At 43.1% G+C, this 24,489-nt stretch overlaps 1 protein-coding gene across 1 annotated transcript in view; it reads right to left on the reverse strand.

The window, feature by feature from the left end:
- Positions 1-45: 45 nt before the first annotated feature.
- PMS2 (PMS1 homolog 2, mismatch repair system component) overlaps positions 46-24,489 on the reverse strand; it is a 25,700-nt gene continuing 1,256 nt past the window's right edge. The window contains exons 2-15 of the mRNA XM_007448875.1: positions 22,877-23,016; positions 22,119-22,205; positions 21,830-21,932; positions 20,962-21,145; positions 17,741-17,908; positions 17,049-17,146; positions 15,565-15,664; positions 13,921-14,005; positions 12,361-12,516; positions 9,001-9,871; positions 5,804-5,971; positions 3,403-3,503; positions 2,692-2,861; positions 46-189 (exon numbers count right to left, since the gene is read on the reverse strand). Of these exons, the coding sequence (XP_007448937.1) occupies positions 46-189; positions 2,692-2,861; positions 3,403-3,503; positions 5,804-5,971; positions 9,001-9,871; positions 12,361-12,516; positions 13,921-14,005; positions 15,565-15,664; positions 17,049-17,146; positions 17,741-17,908; positions 20,962-21,145; positions 21,830-21,932; positions 22,119-22,205; positions 22,877-23,016 (2,575 nt within the window). The remainder of the gene's footprint in view (positions 190-2,691; positions 2,862-3,402; positions 3,504-5,803; positions 5,972-9,000; positions 9,872-12,360; positions 12,517-13,920; positions 14,006-15,564; positions 15,665-17,048; positions 17,147-17,740; positions 17,909-20,961; positions 21,146-21,829; positions 21,933-22,118; positions 22,206-22,876; positions 23,017-24,489) is intronic.

Consider the following 24,489-nt stretch of genomic DNA (forward strand, 5'->3'; position numbering starts at 1 on the left):
GCAAACCCCAAAAAAAAAAAAAAAAAAAAGAAAAAGAGAGAAATGTCAGTTTTGAGAAATGATGTCCAGATTGGCAATGTGTCTCATGGTGGGCCTTCCGTGGGGACAGTTCCAGGGACGGTCCATCTCCCCCATGTGGGTGATGAGTTTCTTCATCTCACTTGTGTTAAGAGCAGTCCCAATCATCACCTGCATGTGAGACATGACGGCTTACATTAAAGTTTTACTGGTTTTTGGTTAGAAAAGCAACTCTTCAGAAGCCCTGTTCTCTATAAAGAGGCTGGACAAGATTACAACAAAAGCAACAATTCCCTGAAAAGTCCTCCCCCGAAGAACCCTACCCTCTAGTATCTCAGCCCTCAGCCTCTTTGTGACATCCAGCCCCTCCGTGGCTCTGTCATGGCAGCACATCCTCAGGAGAGACGCCGACCACTCCCGTCCAGGACCAACCAGTCTCACCAGCTCCACCGCCATCCACATCCCAGCCGCCCCAACCCCCCACCACGGTGACTGCAGCGGCCTCCTGACGGGCCTCCCCACTTTCCTCCTTCTCCCTTCAACTCGTCCTCCACTTGCGGCCAGCGATTCCTTTTAAAGGCGTGTCAGATCACGTGGCTCCTCTTCGAAGCCCTGCCCCCCCACCTGGATAAAAGCCCAAGTGCATCACCTGACTTGGCCCTCACTGGCCTTAGTGCCCACACCTGTGAGCAAGCAGCCCTTCCGCCCCCACTGCAGCCACACCGGCACCCCCTTGCCTCTAGTACAAGTCCATAAAGCGAGTACCTGCCTCAGGACGTTGTCACTGGCTGTGCCCTCTACCCAGGATACGCTTCCCTCAGATATCTACATCTCTCATGCTCCCTCTCCCGCAGGCTGCTGCTCAAATGTCCCTGCCTCCCTGCAATGGAACAGCTCTCCTTGTCTGTCCTCTGTAGCCCTCGGGCTGTGCCTGAGCACCCGGGAGAGCCTACTTCAATTGGGTGCTCAGGGAGGCCCGAGGATGGGAGGGGCCAGGTGGGCGAAGGCGTGTGGAGCGGGGCATCCAGGCAGAGGGACAGCGGGCGAGGACTCGAGGCGGGAAGGAGATGGTGTGGCAGGCATGGCTAGAGCCGAGCATAGCACACGGGGCCCACGGGTGCAGCAGAGGACAGCCCGCCCCCGTCAGCCCGTGTGCTGCACAGAGACAGCGTTGCAGCGCCAGGGACCCGCCAGCATGGGGACTGAGGAGCGGCCCATGGCCCCAAAGATCTCTGCGTCACACAAGGACACGGCATTGTGAACACCCGGCCATCAGCACAGGCCAGGCCCAGCTCTGACTCCTACCCCTGACTCCAGGATGGGGAGATCAAGGTTAGGCCTTTATCAAAGAACCATCTGTGGCTGAAGTCAGGTCCGGGGCCCTATTCTCTCATCAAACTCTTGCCTGGAGGAATTTCATCCAACGCCATGGCCGTAACTTAGAAAACCTAAACCTTTCTCTCCAGCACTGACACTTCCCCTGGCTCTGGATTCACTGACGTGACTGTTCTCAGACACGTCTAATAGGATCTCAAATACAACGTGTCTAGCAGAGAATGCTGAACCCCACCGCCCCCAAAGGTGAAAATGCCACAGCCCTTGCCCCACCTCCCTCATTTCCGTTGTGACACCCTCTCTGCGGTCTCTTTCCCGTGGTCACCCTCCAGCACCTCCTGACACGTGCAGCGCAGACGCCCAGGTTAGGACCAGGATCCCAAGGACCCTAAGTGGGTCCCCGGACGGGGCCCCACTCCCATCCCCCCACCCGTCACACGGGGTCAGCCTCTGGCTTCGCCAAACACCCCGAACCTTTGCACTTGCTATTTCTTCTATCTGGAAAGTTCTTTCCCAAGAGGCTCCAGCTCACCTTCCAAGCGTCAGCTGGGAGGTCACCTCAGCCAGCCTCACCGCAACCACCCGCCTCGCTTCCTGGTGCTCACTCCCCACCCCCATACTGTTTTCTTTACCGAACTTGTATCTGAGGCTGCCGTTATTAATGTTATGTCCCTTTCCCCCACTAAACTATAAGCTCCACAAGGGCAAGGACCTCATCTGCCGACCTGTGCCCCCAGCACCCGGACCAGGGCCGGCCACCCAGCGGGGGTTCAAGGGGTCTCTGCTGAGTGAATGAAGGGGTGGGCCAGGTGATGCAAACACACGTGCTCTGCTCTGACATCAGGCTCATCACCTACCACTGCTATCATTTTCTAGAACCAGTCCGAGCAGTGGCAGCCAGACAATACGCAGTGCCCGCCCTTGGGGCTCCTGTGAAAAGCGAGCCGACTGCAGGGTTCTGGATAATCTCGTGCAGGGCCCTTGAGGGCTGGCAGCACCTAATCTTTACCCACCAGTGTCATTAATGCCCATAAGGTCCACAGACGAACAACGTGGATACCCAGCTAACTGCATGGGAGTGATGAACGCTCTGAGGACACTGCTTCAGGGATGCTGAGAAACAGCAGTAATTATGGGTCAGAGTTCTGACCTAAGGCAGACGTGCAGGGCTTACGTGTTACAATGGCTGAGGACAATGGGACTCTACGTATACAGCCCAGAGCGACCATCACCCGCATTTAATAAGGCTGACAAGTCAGGAGCTGAACTGAGAACTTCCAAGGCCCATGAGCTGGAGCAGACCCGCCAGGTTCCTGCAAATAAGCTTTCTTTACTTACAGACTTCCGACAGGCCCTGGAGGCAAACATCTGCCTGACCCGGGAAGGCCGGCACATGACACCGGGGCTGTCGCTCAGCATGAAGATCAGTTCATCTATGTCCTGGGGTCCAAAGGTCCAGCTTTTACTAGTTGGCAAGGAAATCAATTTAGCTCTTTCAGTGACCGGCGCTAAAAGAAGAAAATTTGGAGAAAAAGCAGTCATTTGAAAAATCCATTTCATTTGGGTGCTATTTGTAAGGAACATCTGAAAAAGAGAGCAGAAGCAAAACTTTTGGGGGGAAGCATGTTCATCTCTTATAAAATACGCTGAAGTGTATGACCTCAAAGATAGTTCTCGGGCTTCCCTGGTGGTGCAGTGGTTAAGAATCCGCCTGCCAATTCATGGGACACTGGTTCGAGCCCTGGTCCGGGAAGATCCCACATGCCGCGGAACAGCTAAGCCTGTGCGCCACAACTACTGAGCCTGCGCTCTAGAGCCCGAGAGTTACAACTACTGAAGCCCACACACCTGGAGCCCGTGCTCCGCAACAAGAGAAGCCACCGCAATGAGAAGCCCGCGCGCCGCAACTGGAGAAAGCCCGCATGCAGCAACGAAGACCCAACACAGCCAAAAATAAATAAATAAGGTAAATAAATTTATCAAAAAAAAAAAAAAGATCGTTCTCAGCTCTAAAAGGACACAGTTCTACAGTCCTAAGTAATAACTTACCGTCTTCATCGATAACAAAGTCAAAGCCATTCTTTCTGAATATTTCCAGATTTTCTATTAGAATTGCTTCATTGACAGCCGTTAAATTGAGAGTCTGAGGTCTGAAAAACAGAGACCCAAACTAGACCTTGAAGTCAAACATTTGGCTCTAAAGCAGAAATGAAACTAAAACAACAATTCTGCGATTCTTTGAATTCATTTCAAAAAGCAACACAAATAACATGCTTCCAGCTATGAGCCTCTCCTGTCACAAAACTCTGAGCATTTCCTTTTAATTTTTTTTTAAGTTCTTTTTAGAAGTTAGAGTTAACTCCAAAAGTACTCTGCCTTTCCTCAATCTGCCATACCACCCCAATGACTGTCTTTTTTTTAATTCTCTTCTCCAAGATAACGATATGACCTAAAAATGCTATTTTTCCTCCTCACAATAAAGACAATTTGAAAAGTTGGGTTCGATCACTACAGACATTTGAAAACAGAAGAAACAGCATCTGTTTTGCTATCCTGCTCCTTCTGCTTGCATTCTTTTTTTTTAAAGATTTTTTTTTTTTTGATGTGGACCATTTTTAAAGTCTTTATTGAATTTGTTACAATACTGCTTTTGTTGTATGTTTTGGTTTTTTGGCCCCAAGGCATGTGGGATCTTAGCTGCAGGGATTGAGCCCACACTCCCTGCACTGGAAGGCGAAGTCTTGACCACTAGACTGCCAGGGAAGTCCCCCCTGCCTGCATTCTTTATTCATCCATCTCTCCTCTTGGATTTACTGAGTGCTTAGTAAGACAGACACTGCTAAAGGCAGGAGATACAAAGGTGAGCAAACACAGACCCGTTCTCGTTCTCTGCTCTCATGAAACAAACAGTGTAGTGGGGAAAAAAAGACATTGATCAAACAGTCAAACAAACAAATTGTAATTATAAACTACACTGAGAATCAGGAAGAAGAGATACCCAGGGCCATAGGAGCAAAGAGCATGTGAGACTTGGCCTGGAGAGAGAGGGCGTCAGGGAAGGCTTCTCTGAGGAAGTGACCTTTGAGCTGAGATCTGGGGCTGAGTGGCAATTATCAGGTGATGGGGGTGAGGGGTGGGTGCAGGGGCAAGTATTCTAGGCAGAGACAACAGTCTGTAAAAAGGCCCTAGGATGGACCACGGATGTTCCCAGGGCCACACACAAAGATCTGCTTCATTCTGCTTAATGGCTCTGTAGGAATTCATCAGGCCTGTCAAGGGAAAAGGAAGGATGGCCAGAGTATAGAGAACGGGAGAAGAGGGCGTAGGAACAGCTGAAGAGGTCATCAGGGCCGAACTATGCAGGGCCAGTAGGAAAGGATGCAGTCGTGGTCTTTATCCTTTCATCCTGAAGTGTGATCCACGTGGGACCCACAGTGGCCTGTGATTATCCAGGTCAACTTGAAATGCCACAAATGAGACCGTACTTACACCAAATGGCTAAAAAATAAACGACCTCTGTAACAGGGGCAGGAATAGCTCAGTATTATACAGTGGTTCATTCAATGTCTTTACTATTACTACTTACTCCTACTGAAAATAAATATAATTAAGCCATTCTGCAGGACACAGGGTACTCAGCAAATAAACTAGGTATGTTTTCCAGCTGAGCGGCTGTTTTAGTGGTAACTTCATGCTGGGATCTGCTGCCGTCGGGATCTGAGTTAATTACGTAGTTTAATTTCCCAAATGAAAATCCAAGACCTCTCCTTCTGACTTCGCTTAAGAAAAGACTTCTGGTTTACATGCTACACCATCACACCGCCTTGTAAAATGGTCAGCGTAAAACATTCAATTTGGCAAAAGAGAGATAAATACCAAATTCTGCAGTGACTAATCACTGGTATCGCTCTACCATAGCTGAGGACAGACACACAGGCACTGCTGACCTTCTGAACGCGTGAATTCCATGTACTCTAAGTAGATATACTCTGTACTATAAATTGCTCTTCATCAAAAGGATTTTCTGGCCAACCAGTGATGAGCATTTTTGAACAGCTCAAAAGAACTTTAAGTATCTTTTGATACTGAAAGAATCCATTAGCTGTGTGGCCTTGGGCAAGTTATTAAACGTCTCTCAGTTTTATCACCTGTGAGATGTTGGTGGTAATACACAGTAACTACTTCAAACGTTTGTGAGGATTAAATATAAATTGCTTCAACAGCACCTGCCACCAAATAAGCACTCCCTAAATGGCAGGTTTGACTATTATTACGCAAAAAGTATAAAAATCTGCTGTAAGGATACGTAGAGCCAAAAAATACAGATAGATAGATAGATAGGTATAGATAGGTTTAGACAGAGATAAAGATAGACACACTTATAGCTAAGAGATCTTAAATTTGGGGGATGAAACAACACTGGAAATTCTGAACACTGAAATGAACTTACGCTATAAGCCTTTGACCCTGGAGAACAGTGTGCTGCTGAAGCATCTCGAAGTTGTATTTCTCATCCGTGGCATGCTGGTCCACTATGAAGATATCTGCATTCAGTTTGGTGATGATAAATCCCAAGTTAAACTGACCAATGATTTCCATTTCTGCAAACATCGTTTTGCTGCATGTAGAAAATGTTAATTAGAAGACATTTTAATTTCTTTTTTTGTCTGCGCTGCACGGCTTGTGGGGTCTTAGTTCCCTAACCAGGGATTGAACCTGCACCCTTGGCAATGAAAGCACGGAGTCCTAACCGCTGGGCTGCCAGGGAATTCCCATTTTAGAAGACATTTTAAAAGATTGCTTATAAAACACTAATAAAAAAGTACAAAAACATAAAATAGACAAAGTCCCTAAAAATCCCACTTTCTAAGGATAACATTATTCATTCCTCCAACTCTCCAGGTGACATTAGTTACTACTATTAATGACTTGGTCCATATCCTTCCAGACCTTTGACTATACACTGTTTAAAAAAAAAAAAACAAAAATGGGGCTTCCCTGGTGGCGCAGTGGTTGAGAGTCCACCTGCAGATGCAGGGGACACGGGTTCGTGCCCCGGTCCGGGAAGATCCCACATGCCGCGGAGAGGCTGGGCCCGTGAGCCATGGCCGCTGAGCCTGCGCGTCCGGAGCCTGTGCTCTGCAACGGGAGAGGCCACAACAGTGAGAGGCCCACGTACCGCAAAAAAACAAAACAAAAAATGGAATCAATTCTTCATACCGTTTCACTCTCATCACTTAACAATGAATCTCAAATATTTTTTCAGACCCATAGAGACCTACTTCATTCTTTTTAATGTCCATGTAGGAATTCATTATGTGGACGTACCAATTTGTCTGACAAATTCTCTACTAAAGGACACTTCAGTTGTATCCATTTTAAGAAACACAAACAAAGGCGCAACATCCCTCTACACAGATCTTCTCTACTGTGCATGTATCTGTATGATAAATCCCTAGATGTGTTATTATATATGTACACTTTACTTTGATAGGAGATCTATAAAAGTTTACACTCCCACCAATATGTACAGTTGTCCCTGGGTATATGCAGGTGATTGGTTCCAGGACCCCCAGGATACAAAAATGCACAGATGCTCACGTCCCTTACATAAAATGGCACAGTACTTGCATATAACCTATGCACATCCTTCCCATATACTTTAAATCATCTCTAGATTACTCATAATACCTACTACAATGTCAATGCTATGTAAAATAGTTGCCAGCACGCAGCAAATTCAAGTTTTGCTTTTTGGAACTTTCTGGAATTTTTAAAAATTTTCGATCTGCAGTTGCAGAACCGGCAGATACGGAGGGCTACCTGTATACGAGTACCTTTTTGTCAGTAGTGGATATCGATCCTTCTGATGGGGAGCACCCCCCACCCCCTGCCCACCCCAGGCAGAGCTTCAGACTTTGTTGGAACAGGCGTGGCTGCATTTCATTCATTTATGAATGAAAATAAGTTGGTTGGAGTAGCAGAGTGAGCACTGCTGGGCCTCCTGCCTGCTGCCAGTGGCTGCCTTGTAGGAGGAAAAGACAAGGGCATCACAGGAGCAAAAGAGAAGCCGCGGCTCCTGCTGTCTTGCAGTGTCCCTCCAGCGCCCCCTGCTGATCAAGTCTAACAGTGCACCAGGAGAAACGCTTACATGGTTCAGCCTCCAGGACTGCAAAGCAGGGCAGAGTGGATTTGGAACTGAGAGGCAATAAACTGGTAATTGGCACAAATACCAACTCCCTGGCTCTGGTTGCTCTTCCAGGAACCGCCTGAGTCTGCTCCGGTTCCCCAGGCAGATTGCCCATGGGAAGAACCTGTGCCGGCCTGAAGACCCAGGTCTTCTGTGTCTTCGGCAGGTGTATCTCCCACCATAAACTAAAACCTAGCATCTGGCTTAAAGAAACAAAGTTTTACAGCTTGGTATGTTTAGTTATAATTCAAAATGCAGAAACAGGAGCTGGTAAACACAACCTCAGTATCTTCACTGCTGCTCAATACTTTTTCCTGTGCTTCTCAGGAAAAAGTCAACCTCGTCAGACCAATAGCTCAGAAGTACAGCCAATCCAACAGCTGTGCCCTGAAAGCCAGAAGCCAATGCCAGGCCCTTGTGCATCAGCTTCTCAATGTGACCTTCTGGGGTACTTGTCAAAAATGCGGATTCCTGGGCTCCACACCCAAGATCCACCAGATCTAAGGCAGAAACACTGGAATCTGGCCATACATAGGTCCTGCTTGTTTAACAAGCTCTCCAAGTGAATCTCAGGCATACCAACGTTCAAAAACCATGGTAACAGGTGATCAATACATGTTTGCAAACTTAATTAAAACCTCTATTTAAAAATATTTAAGGAACCTGGCTCTCTTCACTGGCTCCCTCTGAGTTCACAACCAGAGAGGTTCGTTTCCATTAATTACACACCTTTTAAAGAAATAAACGTTCCCGAAAACCCTTCTCCCTGTAAGCTAGGCACTATGAATAACAAAGAAATTATATAATACTCGGTGAAGAATTTACAACTGAAATTAGGCAAAGCCTGTGTGGTCCAGGCTAAAAGTACTATAAAAATGCAACGTACTTGCTGAGTTGCACTGTGCACAGGACACAGCACATTTCAGTAACTGGTGACACAAAACAAAGACAAAATTTTAAAAATAAAAACTATTTCAAAAGAATTCAACATTTTTAAGAGTCACAATGTTGGGCATGACTACTGTCAAGAAAGTGCTGGTGACCAGTGTTTGCTATTATCTGTATTGTGAAGATTTTTCTTTAAATTGACTTTTTTACTTAGCCTTATCTGATGCAATCTTCTTGAAATCATAGCTTTGATAATGTGATAATTTTTCCTCATACATGTTAAAATGCAAAGATGGGAAATAGCAATGTTCCCCAAAGCTGCCCTGAATTCAATGCAGGGAGAAGTCACCACGGGCTGAAAACCTCCAGGAAAAGGAATAAAATTGAGGTCAAGAAGGCCTTGATTGATTTGGACCCGATGGAAAAGATGTGCAGAGAAAATCTAAGAAAAAAAATTCCTGTAAGATTTCAGGCTGCAGAACTGCCTGGTGAAAGAGTTCTTTAAAGAAAATTAATGTGATGGATGTGAGAGGCAAGGAAAAGGAGCTGGTGAGTGGAAAAAGCGTTACCTTATCTCTTTTCTTAGTTCATCTTCTGCTGCTTGATTTTCTCCAGGGCAAATCTTTGCCCGAAACTTCCTATAATTTTGTCCACCTTCTTGTTGCTGTTCTTGCTGACATAACTGCTTTATTCGTTTGGCTAAAGAGCTCATAGAAAAGTCAAGGGGCACTATTTTCTTGTTAATTTCAACAGCTACATCCACCTCGCACGCTGAAGCGTTCTGAGTTTTCATGGACTCTGGAAGGACATCGGGATTTAAAGGAACCCCTTCTTTTTTAAAACGCTTTGCGTTTGGGGATGAGAGATGAGTAGACTGCAGCAAAACTCGAGGTCGGGAGCCGCTTTCTTCGTGGTCTAAGTGGCAATTCGTGCCCAAAAGACGATGGTCAGTTTCAGGTAACTTCTCCAAAGACTCCACATTTTCTTGCGAAAACCCATCTTTGGGGGAGCTTGCCACATGGTCACTGCTGGGCTGGCTGCCCGTTTTTGGGGTGCTGGACCCCTCCTCAGAGCCGGCAGATGCGCTGCTGTGCCCCCAGCCCTCCTCCGTGTCCACTCTGCCCATCGGGTCACAGGGCCCCTGGGTGGAAGTCACCCCTTCCTCCCGAGGTTCAGAGATGTGATTCCAGGAGCAGAGGGGCCCTGAAGCGCTAGGAAATGGGGTGCTGCTTCTCTGTCGTGGAGAAATCCGTCTTGGGGCGGTGGCCTTCGGACCCCGAGACTTGTCCTCCACTGCGTGACGAAGGGAAAAGGCCTCTCTCAGTCTGGAAATGGTCGCTGCCCTTTTCTCTTCCCCGCGAGTCCTTAACGGGGCGGGATCATCCTGCTTTCCTGGCACGGGCTTCTCCACCTCTGCCGAATGCCTTTTTATTAAGTGACCTAAGCAGATGTGAACAGAGAAGGGCATCAGGCGCTGCGCGGAAATAGACTAAGGGGATACTTATACGTGAACAGGCACACTTCACAAAAGAGGAGCTCCGAATGGCTGATCCAATGTGTGAACACAGCTCTACATGAACCATAAAGGAGACATGAATTAAAACCACAATGTGATGCCACTATATACTCATCAGAACAGTTAAAATTTTGTTAAAAAATGTTTACAAGGCTGAGGATCAAATGGATGCTTCAATACTGCTGGTGGTGTTGAAATTGGTACAACTGCTTTGTAAAACTCTCTGAGAACATCTAATCTGAACATGCACACCTGTGACCCCACACTGCTATCCTACCAGAAATGTCTACCTGTGCTGGCCTAAACCATGGATGGGGATATTTTTGACAGCTATATTCATGGCAGCCCAATCCTGGAAACAACCCAGTTGTCCACAAATAAGTCGTGGTATTTAAATACAACAGAATACTATACAGCAACGAGAATGAATAAATGAATTGTCACACAGGACTTGGATGAATCTCACATACAAAATATTGAGAGAGAAACCAACGATGGAAAAATGTAAATACTGGACGCCTTCAAGTTAAAAACAGATAAAACGAATCCATGGTGTTAGACGTCAGGAAAAGAGTTCCCACTGGGGGTTAGTGTCTGAAAAGGGGTACAAGGGTGGTTCTGCGGGTGCTATTCCTGATCTCAGGGCTGATGCACTCACGACACATTTGCTTCTGTGTGGATGCTATACTTCGATGAAAGGGCTAAGAAGAGGACGTCGATTTGACTGTGCCTCAAGATGCAGAGATAAGTTGAGCAGTTTCTCTGTATGGGGTGGCCTCTCTGACCACACACGTGCGCACGCATGTGTGTGTGTGCGTGCGTGCACGTGTACACTCAGAGCTGCCACCTCCGGCCCATTCCACAAAGATGTGATGCTCCCTACCATCCTCCACCCCATCCCCCCCGCCCATGAGCGCGCATGCAGCCATACTATCCCATGCAGAGTGGGCGGCAGAGATGTGAGGTCAGTAACTCGGCCGCACTCATGGCAGTGGTCCTGTGCGCCTCTCCCACCACCCAACAGCCCCGCCCCACAATTAGCAGCTTGTGTCCCCACCATACTCTCCGACTGTCACAACTGCCGACCGTGACACTTGATGAGAGCGCACCTCACTATCTTCCAAATCAGCCTCTCCACCCCCCCACCCCCAGGGGTGTTAGGAAAAGTGAGGACAGAGCCACTCTGGGTCCCACGCCTCCTCTTAACCCCTGGCTTATGGCTCCTGGTACCCGCGGGTTACGAAGCCTCATCCCAGAACGACTTCCTCCCATTGTCACCTGAGCTTTCCACCAAACGTATTTTCAGCTTCCTGAGCTGCTCTCTGGTCTTTTCCCCCCGCCGGAGTACACAGTGATTGGGACCCGCCACCTCCGTCTCTACACAAACAGACGTGGAGCTCGGGGGCAGGTTAGCCTAGAGAAGGGTATCCACCCCAAGGAGCGGATCTAGCTGTCAGAAGGGGTAGCCAGCTCCTGCCTCTGCTACGGAAGGCTGCTGGGGCTCAGCTGTGGACTCCTCCCCACAAGGTGCCCCAGATGCACTTAGTTTGGATGCAAGAGAATAAAACCAACTATTTAAACGAAAGGCTGCTCATTCAGGACCAGGAAGTAAAACAATGATTGTGCATATTTTTACAGAGGTCAAACCAGCTTTGGGCCAAGTCTCATCTCAACATGCCACTCAGTGATTAATGCACAGGGGGGACGTGAGGGAAAACGGCAGAGTAAGGGCCCCCCCAAATTCCCTACTCCATAAAAGATAGGAGAAAACGGGTAAAAATGGTCAGAATCAACTTCTTCAGAGCTCTGGAAATTAACAAAAGGCTTGCCACGATCGGGGAGTGTTTTTGTTTGTTTGGTTTTTGGTTTTGGCCACGCCGCTTGCCTTGCAGAATCTCAGTTCCCCACGCAGGGATTGAACCCAGGCCCTGGCAGTTTAAGTGCTGAGTCCTAACCAGTGGACTGCCAGGGAATTCCAATGGGGGCGTGTTTATTGAAAGGAGAATGGGTGAGTCTTGGTAAGAATGTATCCCTGGGTGATAACGGAGGTGGCTTGCATCCGTTTTAATCCAGATTACCTTAAATCTGCAGCTACATACTTTCTAGGGTGACACGTCTTCTCTGACAGCCAGATCCACTACCCCCTCTGACAGCCAGATCCTCTCTGACAGCCAGATCCACTACCCCCTCTGACAGCCAGATCCACTTCTTGGGGCAGATACTCCTCTAGACCAGCCTGCCCCCTATCTCCATGTCTATTTGTGTACTGTGCAGAGATGGAGGTGGTAGGTACCCATCAAAATCTGACAGATTTTGTTTCATACCAAAAAAAACTTTGCCTCCGAAAGAATAAGGAAAGTATCACAACAGCTACAAGTTTTAGAAGCTGTTTATACACGTGTGTTTTTCTTACCTTCGACGTCAAACAGCGGCTGCTGACTGACGTTGAGTTTGTTAACATCACTATCGAACATTCCTATCAAAGACGTCTTTAAAACTGCCAACAAAAGCTTCTCCTCCTGTAGTAAAATTTGCCTTTTATCTGGAGTAACGTTGATGTCGACACATTCTAAAGCAAAACAGAAAAGATGCCAATTGTGTTTAAGTTCACGTTTAACAAGAGAGATTTCCCCATCGACTATTTTATTCACTTGCACTTGCCAAAAGCCATGTCCAGATTCATATTCATACTATAAAACTAGCCCTTTCAAATAAACAAGGAAAAGATGAATAATTTTTTAAACAGATGAAATATGCAAGCATTTGAGTAGGTAAATTGCAAAAGAAAAAAAGCAAATAAACCCATGAAAAGGTACGATAAAATTGCAAACTAAAATGTCATTTTTATCATCTATTGAATCTGGTTAAAAATTATAATACCTAGTACATTGTTGGTAGGTGTGTAAATCGGTATAACAGGATCCCATTCACTGACCCAATGATTCTACTTCTAGAAATTTATCTTAAAGAAATAATCAAAAATATAGGTAATGATTTATCTGTAAGAACAGTATTTAAATTTCTAAAAACTGAAAACAACTAAAATAGGCACAAACATAAAAGTTTACAATCAAGATATATCCACACATTGAAATACAATACAGCGAATAAAATCATGTTTCTGAATAAACTTTAATGACATGGAAGAGAAAATGTTCACATCTAAGGATAAAGAGCACAAAATTACCCAAAATTATTTTCTCACTCCAAAAAATATGGATATATCATTATATATATATATTTTTAAGGTGTGCACATATATATTTCTAAGCACCTAAAAAAATATTGGATAACAATAAACCATAATATTAGCAATCAGAAGAAAAGTATCTACATGAAATGAGTTATTTTCAAAATCAGGGAGAACATTTAGTCTACTTTCTCCCTCGGCTGACATGAAAAAGTCACATTTTCCGAACAATACAATTAATGTAGTTTCAAGTAGAAAGCAGGAGATATATATTCTGTATAAAAAATAAAAGTCTAAAAAGATTTTTTTTAATTAAAAAAATTTTTTAAGTCTATAAAAATATATATCACCATTAATTGTTGCTATAAAAGTCTCTTTCTGGTCATATCAGAGCTTTATAATCTCATTTTATTCTTTTAGGAGTAAGTCACCAGGGACTTCCCTGGTGGCGCAGTGGTTAAGAATCCACCTGCCAATGCAGGGGACACGGTTCGATCCCTGGTCCGGGAAGATCCCACATGCCATGGAGCAACTAAGCCCATGTGCCACAACTACTGAGCCTGCGCTCTAGAGACCATGAGCCACAACTATGAGCTCGTGCGCCTAGAGCCCGTGCTCCTAGAGCCCGTGCTCCACAACAAGAGAAGCCACCACAGTGAGAAGCCCGCGCACCGCAACGAACTGCAGCCTTCGCTCGCCGCAACGAGAGAAAGCCCATGTGCAGCCTGAAAAAAAAAAAAAGGAGTAAGTCACCAATTTTACTGAAATGTCAGTGGAACTTACCCATATCAACAGAAATGTTAAGAACAACAAATGGATACTGATGCCGGTTATACATGTGATAGACCTCATTCACAAGTCTGGAAACCTATACAAAAAACAAAGATTAGAAAAGAATAAATGTTTCCTTCCCCCAGTTTCTAATAACATGCTACTCTAACCAACTGTTAAAAGGATACATTTGGAACAGCTTTCTTGAGGTATAATTGGCCTAAAACAAACTGCACTTAAAGTATACAATTTGATAAATTCTGACATATATAAACACCCACGAACCCATCCCCACAATTGAGATAATGAAGATATCCATCACCCAAAAAAAGTCTCCTCTTTCCCCTCAAAGGGGTATCTTTAATCATAGATTCATAAAACTGAATCTTTTTCCATACTCAAGATGCTCTTAAAGAAATGTCAATAAAATGAGGTGCGGTTTAAATGCTCATAAAACATTCAAATGTACACAGAAATGTATTTATATGACTTTATAATGAGATTATTAAATGGCATTAGGGATAAGCCATAAAATCACACCAGTTACAATATAGGTTAAAAATTTAGAAGCTGAGGGACTTCCCTGGTGGCCCAGTGGTTAAGATTCTGTGCTCCCAATGCAGGGGGCACGGGTTAGATCCCTGGGTGGGGAACTAAGATCCCGCATGCTGCATGGCACAGCCACAGAAATAAAACTGCTACGCTCTATACGCTAAAAAATATTTTTAAAAAAAAAGAAAAGAAAAATAATAGAAGCTGAACCATATCTGGCTGATAGAAGTAATTTGGGGGAATCCCCTGGTGGTCCAGTGATTAAGACTTGGCACTTTCACTGCTAGGTATAATGTTGCTGAAGATGCAAAGTCAAAACTGACCACTAAAAGTGCTATAATCATATCAAGATGATCAGTTTAAGTTTGAGGCAGAAGTAATCTGGGCCCTTATTTTCCTGGAAAATGGACAGAACAAAGAGAAAATACAAAAGCATATGCACGTGTGTCAGTCTATACCAAATAGTCTAGATAATGGTGAATGTTTCAAAGTGTTTACTTTCTTCTAATAGTGATAATTTTTACGATAATAAATATATTGGTTATCAATATGTGTCAATATGTATGCACGTGCACATATATATAATTGAAACCACTGTATGGTAGGTGTTTTTAAATGCCTAAAATAAGACGATTTATAGATAACCAACAAAGGATCCACTGTAGAGCACAGGTAACTGTACTCAATATTCTGTAATAACCAAAATTGGAAAAGAATTTGAAAAAGAATAGACACATGTGTACGTATAACTGAAGCACTTTGCTGTACACCTAAAATTAACACAACATTGTAAATCAACTATACCCCAATATAAAATAAAAATTTTTTTAAAAAAGAAATTAACAGCGAGACATTTTAAAGATATTTTTTAAAATATTTTAAAATGACAATATAGCATTGTCTGTTAAAATAATATCAATATATTTGCATAAAAACATGTTTTTAGAATAAAGTTGATTAGAAGAATGAAAAAAAATAATGCTTCTGAGTCAAAGTCCCAAGTTCCATGTAAATTGCCTGTGTCAGAAAATGTTATTTAATAAAACAATAAAATTAAAACTAAACGCAAAAAGAAAAAACTAATCCCCCCATACTTTGAAATACCTTTGCTGGGTCACAAGGCCGCCGATTGATGAAGAAAAACTGTCTGTCCGTTGAACTTCTTCCCGCGCCGTGAGCACAGTGAGAAATAAAACCTGAGATACTGTTCAATGTTAATGGCATTAGGGCAGGATTCCAGAGCAGAAAGGATGAGACACACACCAAACGGCACATTCTCAAAGTGAAAAATAAAAACATAACCCCTGGTGATGAGCTGACAAGTATTAACATTTCGGGTAACGTGTATCTGTGCTCCGTTCTGGTGAATCATTAAGGAACGCAGACCCTCTGGAATGTTCCAAAGCTCCCATCACTGACAAATCCTCCATGGGCAACCCAGCGGGTTCAAAACTGATTCGTTTCAGCTCTCACTTTCCCTATTAAATCCCTGGCCTCCACACAAGGAGTGGGTCTCACCCCACACTCACATTCTAGAACCTTCGTGCAGTCCCCACCAAGCTGTCCAGGGAGCCCACGGACCTGTGTCCAGGCTCTTTGCCCACATTCCCCACCTTTTCAAAATCTGTTCTCTTGGGATTTCCCTGGAGGTCCAGTGGCTAAGACTCCGCACTTCCAGTGCAGGAGGCGCAGGTTCAATCCCTAGTCGGGAAACTAAGAACCGTATGGTGTGGCCAAAAAAATAAATATAAAACATAAAATCTGTTCTCAGTTAGCAAACTTCTATCTCCTATGGCGTTGGTTAAGGGCTTCACCTGAGATTTACCCCAGGGATATTTGAGTTTCCATAAGAATGATACCTTAGCATAAAAAATGAATCCCCGGGCTTCCCTGGTGGCGCAGTGGTTGAGAGTCCGCCTGCTGATGGAGGGGACGCGGGTTCGTGCCCCGGTCCGGTCCGGGAAGATCCCACATGCCGCGGAGCGGCTGGGCCCGTGAGCCATGGCCGCTGAGCCTGCGCGTCCGGAGCCTGTGCTCCGCACGGGAGAGGCCACAACAGTGAGAAGCCCGCGTACCGCAAAAAAAAAAAAAAAGAATCCCCATCTTTAATTTCAGGGATAAGCCAAAGGCAAGTGGAGGGAGGGTAAGCAATATGGGCCCAATTCTGCTTATGGAAAAATGTCTATTTTTCTTCCACTAAAAGTAATGATGCTGGATTGGATTCTGGGTAAGGCATGAGTTAAAGGAAAAGCGCCTCTATCCCTCTATGCCAGGCCCTGACAAAGTGAAACATTATACATAATTTAAGAGTTATTCTAATTGTTCACTAAACAGAGCCTCTTCTACAAACACTAATTTAATAAGAAACCCCCTAAAATGCACCAGTTACCCAGAATATTGCTTACATTAAGAACCTGACTCCTCCATATAAATCCTCTTTATCAGCAATAATACTGCCTACAGTTTATAATGGACATAAGAAACTATAAGCTTTAAAATCACAATCTTTAAAAACAAAACCGAAGAAAAAAAAAAAAAAACTCAAAAAAATTGTTTGATCGTAATTTTCCTGGCACCAATTAACTTACCAAAACAGGTTATGCAGAGCCTGGGAAGAGCTCAGCCCGTATTCTTCACGGACAGTGTCACTAGGGGGCAGCTGCACAAAAGGGATGAGGCTTTGCAACTGAAAGAAATCAAGGTTTACAGTTATTTCCTAATAAAGCAAGAACCGGCCTGACTTCAGAAAGGAAGATATAACGAAGGTTTTGTGTGTTTTGCTTCCTAGCCAAGCTATCCACATTGAGAGGACAAAGAATCTCAATAGCTGCATTTTGCAGTTCTATAATAAATATTTTTGATTTATTAGCAAGATGAAACACTTGTGCTCCTACTTATCCATAAACAATACATTGGCCACAATATTTTTTTTTCAAGGAGAGAGTAAAAGAATTATTTTAAAACTTGCAGCTCCTAACATTAATTTTTGTGATAGGGACGTAGTTTTAAAAAAAATCAATTCTTAGAATTTATTCTTTATGCTATCGGAAAGGACCGTAGAAACCTGCCATAATCACTGGAGCAATAAAGTGTTTTTAAACAACTGGCCACCCAGTTTTTTGTTTTAGAATGATTATTTTCATTGCATGGTGGTGGATGGATAAGAGTGAGCTTCGGTCTAGAGGCTAGGAGATCAGTGAAAAGACTGCCGGAGAGCTCCAGGTGAGAGATTTGAGCACCTGAATCAAGAAAAAAAACCAAAAAAACAGGCCACCACTACCTGTTTCTGCCCAAATACAGATCCGATATTTTCCTTCATGCTGGAGCCTCCACTGGTACACACCACAGGCTGCCTCTTACCCTGTCCAACCTGATTGGTGCAACTTACACGGACACCCGCTGAAATGATACAGTAGGCGTGTAAGACCTGGACCATTTTGGAGAACTCCTGTTTAAAGAACACAAACGCAAGGACTCAATGTTACTTCAATCTTACAAGAAGCGCATGATTCAAGTTATACAGTCAATTCAGGGTTCTCATATCATCTCACAAATAAGGCAAATTATTCCTGACAGAATGATCCGTGAGTTGAATCTCCCTACGTGGTATCAAAGGGAAATCAGAGGAGAAGGTTCTTGACCACACTTCCCTCATTTCCAAAGTGTCCAGGCCTTCTGCTCTAAAAATCGAGACGTATGTTCCCTTTGACCTTGAAATCCCTCCTCTGGAAATTTATCCTTGTAGAAAGACTCGCATAAACAATCAAAGATCTATCATGAAAGGGCTTCCCTGGTGGCACAGTCGTTAAGAATCCGCCTGCCAATACAGGGCACACCGGTTTGAGACGTGGTCCAGGAAGATCCCACATGCCACAGAGCAACTAACCCCGTGTGCCACAACTACTGAGCCTGTGCTCTAGAGCCCGTGAGCCACAACTACTGAGCACGCGTGCCTAGAGCCCGTGTGCCTAGAGCCTGAGCTCTGCAACAAGAGAAGCCACCGCAGTAGGAAGCCCGCACACTGCAACGAAGAGTCGTAGCCCCTGCTCACCACAACTAGAGAAAAGCCTGCACGCAGCAACGAAGACCCAACATAGCCAAGCATAAAAATAATAAATTAAAAAAAATTTTTTTAAAGATATATTATGAAAATGTTCATTGAAACAATCTGTAATTGTGAAAAATTGTAAACAACCTAAGCAACCATCAACCAGGGACTAATTAATTACAGTATATCCACATAATGGTGCCATGATAAAAAATAAGGTAGTTACCAATCGACCAAAAAAAGGTATCTACAAAATACTATATTAAAAAGTCAAGGTATAGAACAGTATATATAATATGATCCCAATTGTTTAAAAAAAAATAGAAACATATGCATAAAGATTGTACATACATGTATGCATTTAAAGTCTAAGGGATATAGGGACTTCCCTGGGGGTCCAGTGGTTAAGACTCCGCACTCCCAATGCAGGGGGCCCGGGTTCGATCCCAGGTCAGGGAACTAGATCCCACATGCATGCCGCAACTAAGAGTTTGTATGCTGCAACTAAAGACCCTGCACACCGCAACTAAAGATCCCGTACGCTGCAACAAAGACCCAGAGCAGCCAAATAAATAAATAATAAATAAATAATAAAAATTAAACAATTAAAAAATAAAGTCTAAGGTATATAAACCAAACTCTGGGAGATAGGCAGAGACAATACCAACTTTCTACTGCACACAATTCCATGTGACTTAAATGTTTAATATTCTATGTCACTTGATTTCATTTTTTAAATATTTATCTTGAAAAATTTTCCAAGATTTATAAATACATGAAACTAAAAGGAGTCTGGAAAGACACACCAAACTGTTAACAATGGTCATCTCTGGCAAGCACAAGTTCTTTATGCCTATATTTCCTGAGACACCAATTTTTTTTACCATAAGATACAAAATAATAATAATTTTCTCTGTACAAAAAATTTTTAATATTTAAATTAAAAAACATTTTTAAAGTTTCCTGTATTTTTCCAAAATTAATAAAGTTATAACTAGCACAAATTGCTTTAAAGGTAAAGGAAGTTTTTAGCAGCATATGTTTAAGTAACGTTTTTGATTATAAAGAATATAGGTACAAAACAGAAAGGTAGAAGGAAGATGGCAAAAAAGCATAAGTAATCGCACAGCCAAGAATAACCACTGGTAGCATTCATGCGTCTACTCTCCCAGGCTTTTTTCTATGCATATTTTGGCCAGTTGCTTTGTTTTTACAAAACTATAATCATACACACACACACACACACACACACACACACGTATGATTATATGTGTATATCTATATATATATGATTACGTATATACACATGCACGTATACACATATATAGACAACTTATAACTGCTTTTTAAACACAATTATATAATATTTATCTTTTTCATTTTCATTCCAATTCATAAAACTTGTAATGATTCACTTCTCAGGGAGCCAAGAAAAATGACCTTATTAAAAATAAAGATAGAATCAAAAAATAATGCTTGTCTTAAAAGACTCATTTCCCATATTAGAAGACCTCATAAACACAATTTGATGATTCTTTTCAAGAAAAGAAAAGAGCGGCTTCCCTGGTGGTGCAGTGGTTAACAATCCACCTGCCAATGGAGGGGACACAGGTTCGAGCCCTGGTCCGGGAAGATCCCACATGCCATGCAGCAACTAAGCCCGGGCACCACAACTACTGAGCCTGTGCTCTAGAGCCAGTGTGCCACAACTACTGAAGCCCTCACACCTAGAGACCGTGCTCTGCAACAAGAGAAACTACTGCAATGAGAAGTCCACTCACTGCAATGAAGAGTAGCCCCCGCTCGCCGCAACTAAAGAAAGCCCATGTGCAGCAACAAAGACGCAACGCAGCCAAAAAAATAAATAGATAGATAAATAAAATAAACAGATTTATTAAAAAAAAGAAAAGGGTTAAATCAACCAAAAGTTAGGTCTTTGAGGGGAAGAAGCAAGCTAAGCACTTCTCCAAAAATCAAGGGAAGAGAATGAACGCGAGTGCAAACCACCCTGAGCGATCTTGGACTACATTTGGGCATCACACTCTCTAGGCTCTTGGATTCTGAATTTACCGTACCTTTCTTTTTTTAATTAATTAATTTACTTATTAATTTATCTACTTTTTGTCTGCACTGGGTCTTTGTTGCTGCGCGCAGGCTTTCTCTAGTTGCAGCGAGCAGGGGCTACTCTTTGTTGCGGTGTGTGGGCTTCTCATTGCAGTGGCTTCTCTTGTTGCAGAGCATGGGCTCTAGGTGTGTGGGCTTCAGTAGTTGTGGCACGTGGGCTCAGTAGTTGTGGCTCGTGGGCTCTAGAGCACAGGCTAGTAGTTGTGGTGCATGGGCTTAGTTGCTCCGCAGCATGTGGGATCTTCCCGGACCAGGGCTCGAACCCCTCTGCCCTGCATTGGCAGGCGAACTCTCAACCACTGCACTACCAGGGAAGCCCTCTACCGTACCTTTTTAATATTCCTTTGAAACTCCTTATGGCGCACAGGTAGCGTATAAAATAACTGCTGCACGCTGACTGTCGTCCCTCTGGGTCGTGGGTAGGGGGTTTTCTGGAGGATTTTTCCATTGTGATCAAACACCAGTCGAGTCCCAACCTTCGCAGATGTGTGGCAGGTAGAAATAGTTACATCACTGTATGAAAAAGCCAGCAGAGCACAGTCAGCTAGAGACTCCCAGGTGCTGGTCATCACGTGCTCATTTTCTCACTTCTGTTCTCTCTAAACTCCTGGGTGACGATCCCTCCGAGATCATCAAGAGAGTTTAAATGGGTTTAAATGGGTGAGGAGTCATCATAAAATCCAAGGTTTGGCCCAATAGATAGTGAGAGAGTTCTGTAAATGTTTTGTTTTGATAAAAGCTTTGATACTTATTTTGGTTAAACTGCAAAATAAAAGATCTCAAAACTTACGTATTCACCAATAAAGATGTATTTCTCAGTTTGGCTCTAACAAAATCTTAGAAGCTGTGGTGTAATTAAATAAGTGCTTCAGCTAAATTTCTTCCTCAACATCAAAATAAATTAAAACCAAGAGCATATGGCATCTATAATGTATTATTTATACCTTACTTTTAAATTGAGAAGTTACTGCCTTAATAAGGGTGACAACTTTTTTACAATACTATTTGCTTCATTTCGTCCTTACATTTCAGAAGTATTACCGCTTAGGTTGGTAGTAAGATAAAACAGAATGCAGAAGTTAGTGGCTGAGACATTCAGATGGAAAAGTGTAAACAATAATGATTCTAATCATACTTCTTAATTTTCAGAGAGATTTTTATAAGGGGTCAAGTTAGTGGATAAAATTATTGCATCACCTCAGTGCACAGAGTGAGCTCAGAGCTTCCCCCCGAAAGCCAAAAGTTTCCACCTGAGTGAGGTCAGCAAACTCCTGAATCTTAGAAGTGTGATGCTTCAGAGCTGAAAGAGAGGTGGAGAGTTAAGGCCGAAGAGATCGCAAGTGATACAGCAATGATCACACACAATACCCACCCAAGTGACTGGTTTTAGAAAGCTGTTTTGTGTTTCCTAAGACAGTGTTACCCCAAATTCTCAGACATCTGGCCCAAATATTTTAAAATAGGATTTTAGCAAAATTCAACTTACTTAAGCCTTCGAAGTTGTCTTCTTCTACCCCGCATCCATTGTCTGAGACTTCAATGAGCTCCGCCCCATAGTCTTTAAGCCTGAGCTCTAGAAAGTTTAAAACCGTTGATTTCTCAAAACTGATCCATGCGAAAAGGCGAGTGACAGTATTCATAACTTACAAAATGCAACTTTGAGTCCTAACTATATTTATTTAAATGTACTACTGTCATTTTGTATATTTTATTTTTTAAAGGCCTTCTTGGCTATTTACTAGCCCAGATAAAATAGTTTTGTTTTTATTTTCTTTCTTTTTTCTTTCCTTCAAGAGGATAGTTTTAACACAGTCATTAAAGAGAACAAGTTCTGGAATCAGACTCCCTAGGATCATATTTTACCAGCTTTATAACCTCAAAAAAAAAGTAAATTCCTTGTGCCTTAATTTCCTCATTTGTAAAACGGAGATAATAATTATAACAATAATAATAATTCCAATCTCATATAGTTATTCTACAGATTAAATGAGGTAGCCCATCTGTATATTTCTTAGCACAATGCCTGCCTGGCACATAGTAAGAACACAATAAAAGTTAACCGCTATTATTATTATTACTACCTAGCTAAATACTAGGCACACAGTAAGTGCTAAATTTATGTTTAAAAAATAATAATTTCTCTGTATATCAATACCTGATTGCCTTATTACAGTAACAAACATTTCTTGAATAAAACAGCATAAACTGATTATTTCTTGTGGTTTAAAACTCTCCCAAACTTACCAATGTTAGTGGCACTGGCATCCACACTATTTTCTACCAACTCCTTCACAGCAGTGCTTAGACTAAGAACCACTTGCCCAGAACAAATCTGATGGACTGACTTCCGATCGATAGGTTTGATGGCCTTAGCAAGTTCTGAACTAAAGAAACAGGTTACAAGACAGCAAGGTGGTAATTATGCATTTTCATCCTGGTTTTAACTGTGGGAAATGATTCATCTCCGTTAATAGTTAATGCGTCTAATCCATTCATTATATTAACATATCCATTTATTATATTCACAAATATAAATGTTGGTCTACAATCCTTAAACATCTGTCAAAAAGTCTTCTGAATAGATACTTCAAATGAAACAGACATTTAAAATCTAATTAAACTGGGATCTACATGGAGGAGACACATCCCCCTAAAGCTATGGGTGAATAATCTTTTGCAACGATAGGATCTTCTTTCTTGAAAATTGAAAGCAATGTTTCCCACACAATCTGAAAAGCCAAAATTTTGCTGGGAAATCCAGTGTTCATGTCAAAATCAAAACCATCTCAGAAACTGGGTACCAGTTGGGTAACTATTCCTATGATTGCCTACAAATCCCCACTCCAAACCCAGGCTGCCAGCTCCTGCCTTAGCAGAGGCCCTCACAGTTCTGGCTGTACCTACCTTCAGAATCTTCCAACTGGTATGTCTCCATTTTCTCTCTACTTCAATTAATCTTCCATGCTACCACCAGAGTTACTTTAGAAATCACAAATCTGGTCAAATAATTTTTCTGCTTTAAGAACTTACTAGCAGACTTCCCTTGTGGTGTGGTGGTTAAGAATCCACCTGTCAATGCAGGAGACACGGGTTCGAGCCCTGGTCCAGGAAGATCCCACATGCTGCGCAGCAACTAAGCCCATGCGCCACAACTACTAAGCCTGCGCTCTAGAGCCCACGAGCCACAACTACTGAGCCCACATGCTCCAACTACTGAAGCCAACACGCCTAGAGCCCCTGCTCCGCAACAAGAAAAGCCATGAGAAGCCCGCATATAGCAACAAAGACCCAACGCAGCCAAAAAAAAAATTATTTAAAAAAGAATAAAACTTACTAGCATCCCACTGTCTGCTATATTAAGTTTCAAATCTAGTCACAATTGGACCCCAATCTACCTTATTTTCTCTCTCTCTCCAATCCTCCCATTGCCAATTCCCCTACATTCTCGTCACAGCAAACAACTGTTTCCTGAATATCACAAGCTCTATTAGACACTGCATCTTGCCCATACAGGTGTGTAGCCTCCTACTCCTCTGCCTGGCAAACTACCTCTCGTCTACATGCTCACTAATTTAGCAATTTGTAGTAAACGTTTTATTGATAACTTGGCTGTAACTGAACACAGGAGCATCCCTGGGAGGGAAATCTTTGGCTATTTCCCACAACATATAACACATAATAGACGCTCGGTAAACCCTTGTTAAAAAAAAAAAAAAAAAAAAAAAAAACATCTTTACTCTTATTCAACCTTGCAAAGAATTCCACTCAAATTTGTCTCAAATGGAAAAACTGCAGATGACGCCACTTAAAATGGAATAAAGGGGCTTCCCTGGTGGCGCAGTGGTTTAGAGTCCGCC

This window comes from Lipotes vexillifer, unplaced genomic scaffold, assembly GCF_000442215.2.
Source record: "Lipotes vexillifer unplaced genomic scaffold, Lipotes_vexillifer_v1.1 scaffold778, whole genome shotgun sequence".
Classification (NCBI taxonomy): Eukaryota; Metazoa; Chordata; class Mammalia; order Artiodactyla; family Lipotidae; genus Lipotes; species Lipotes vexillifer.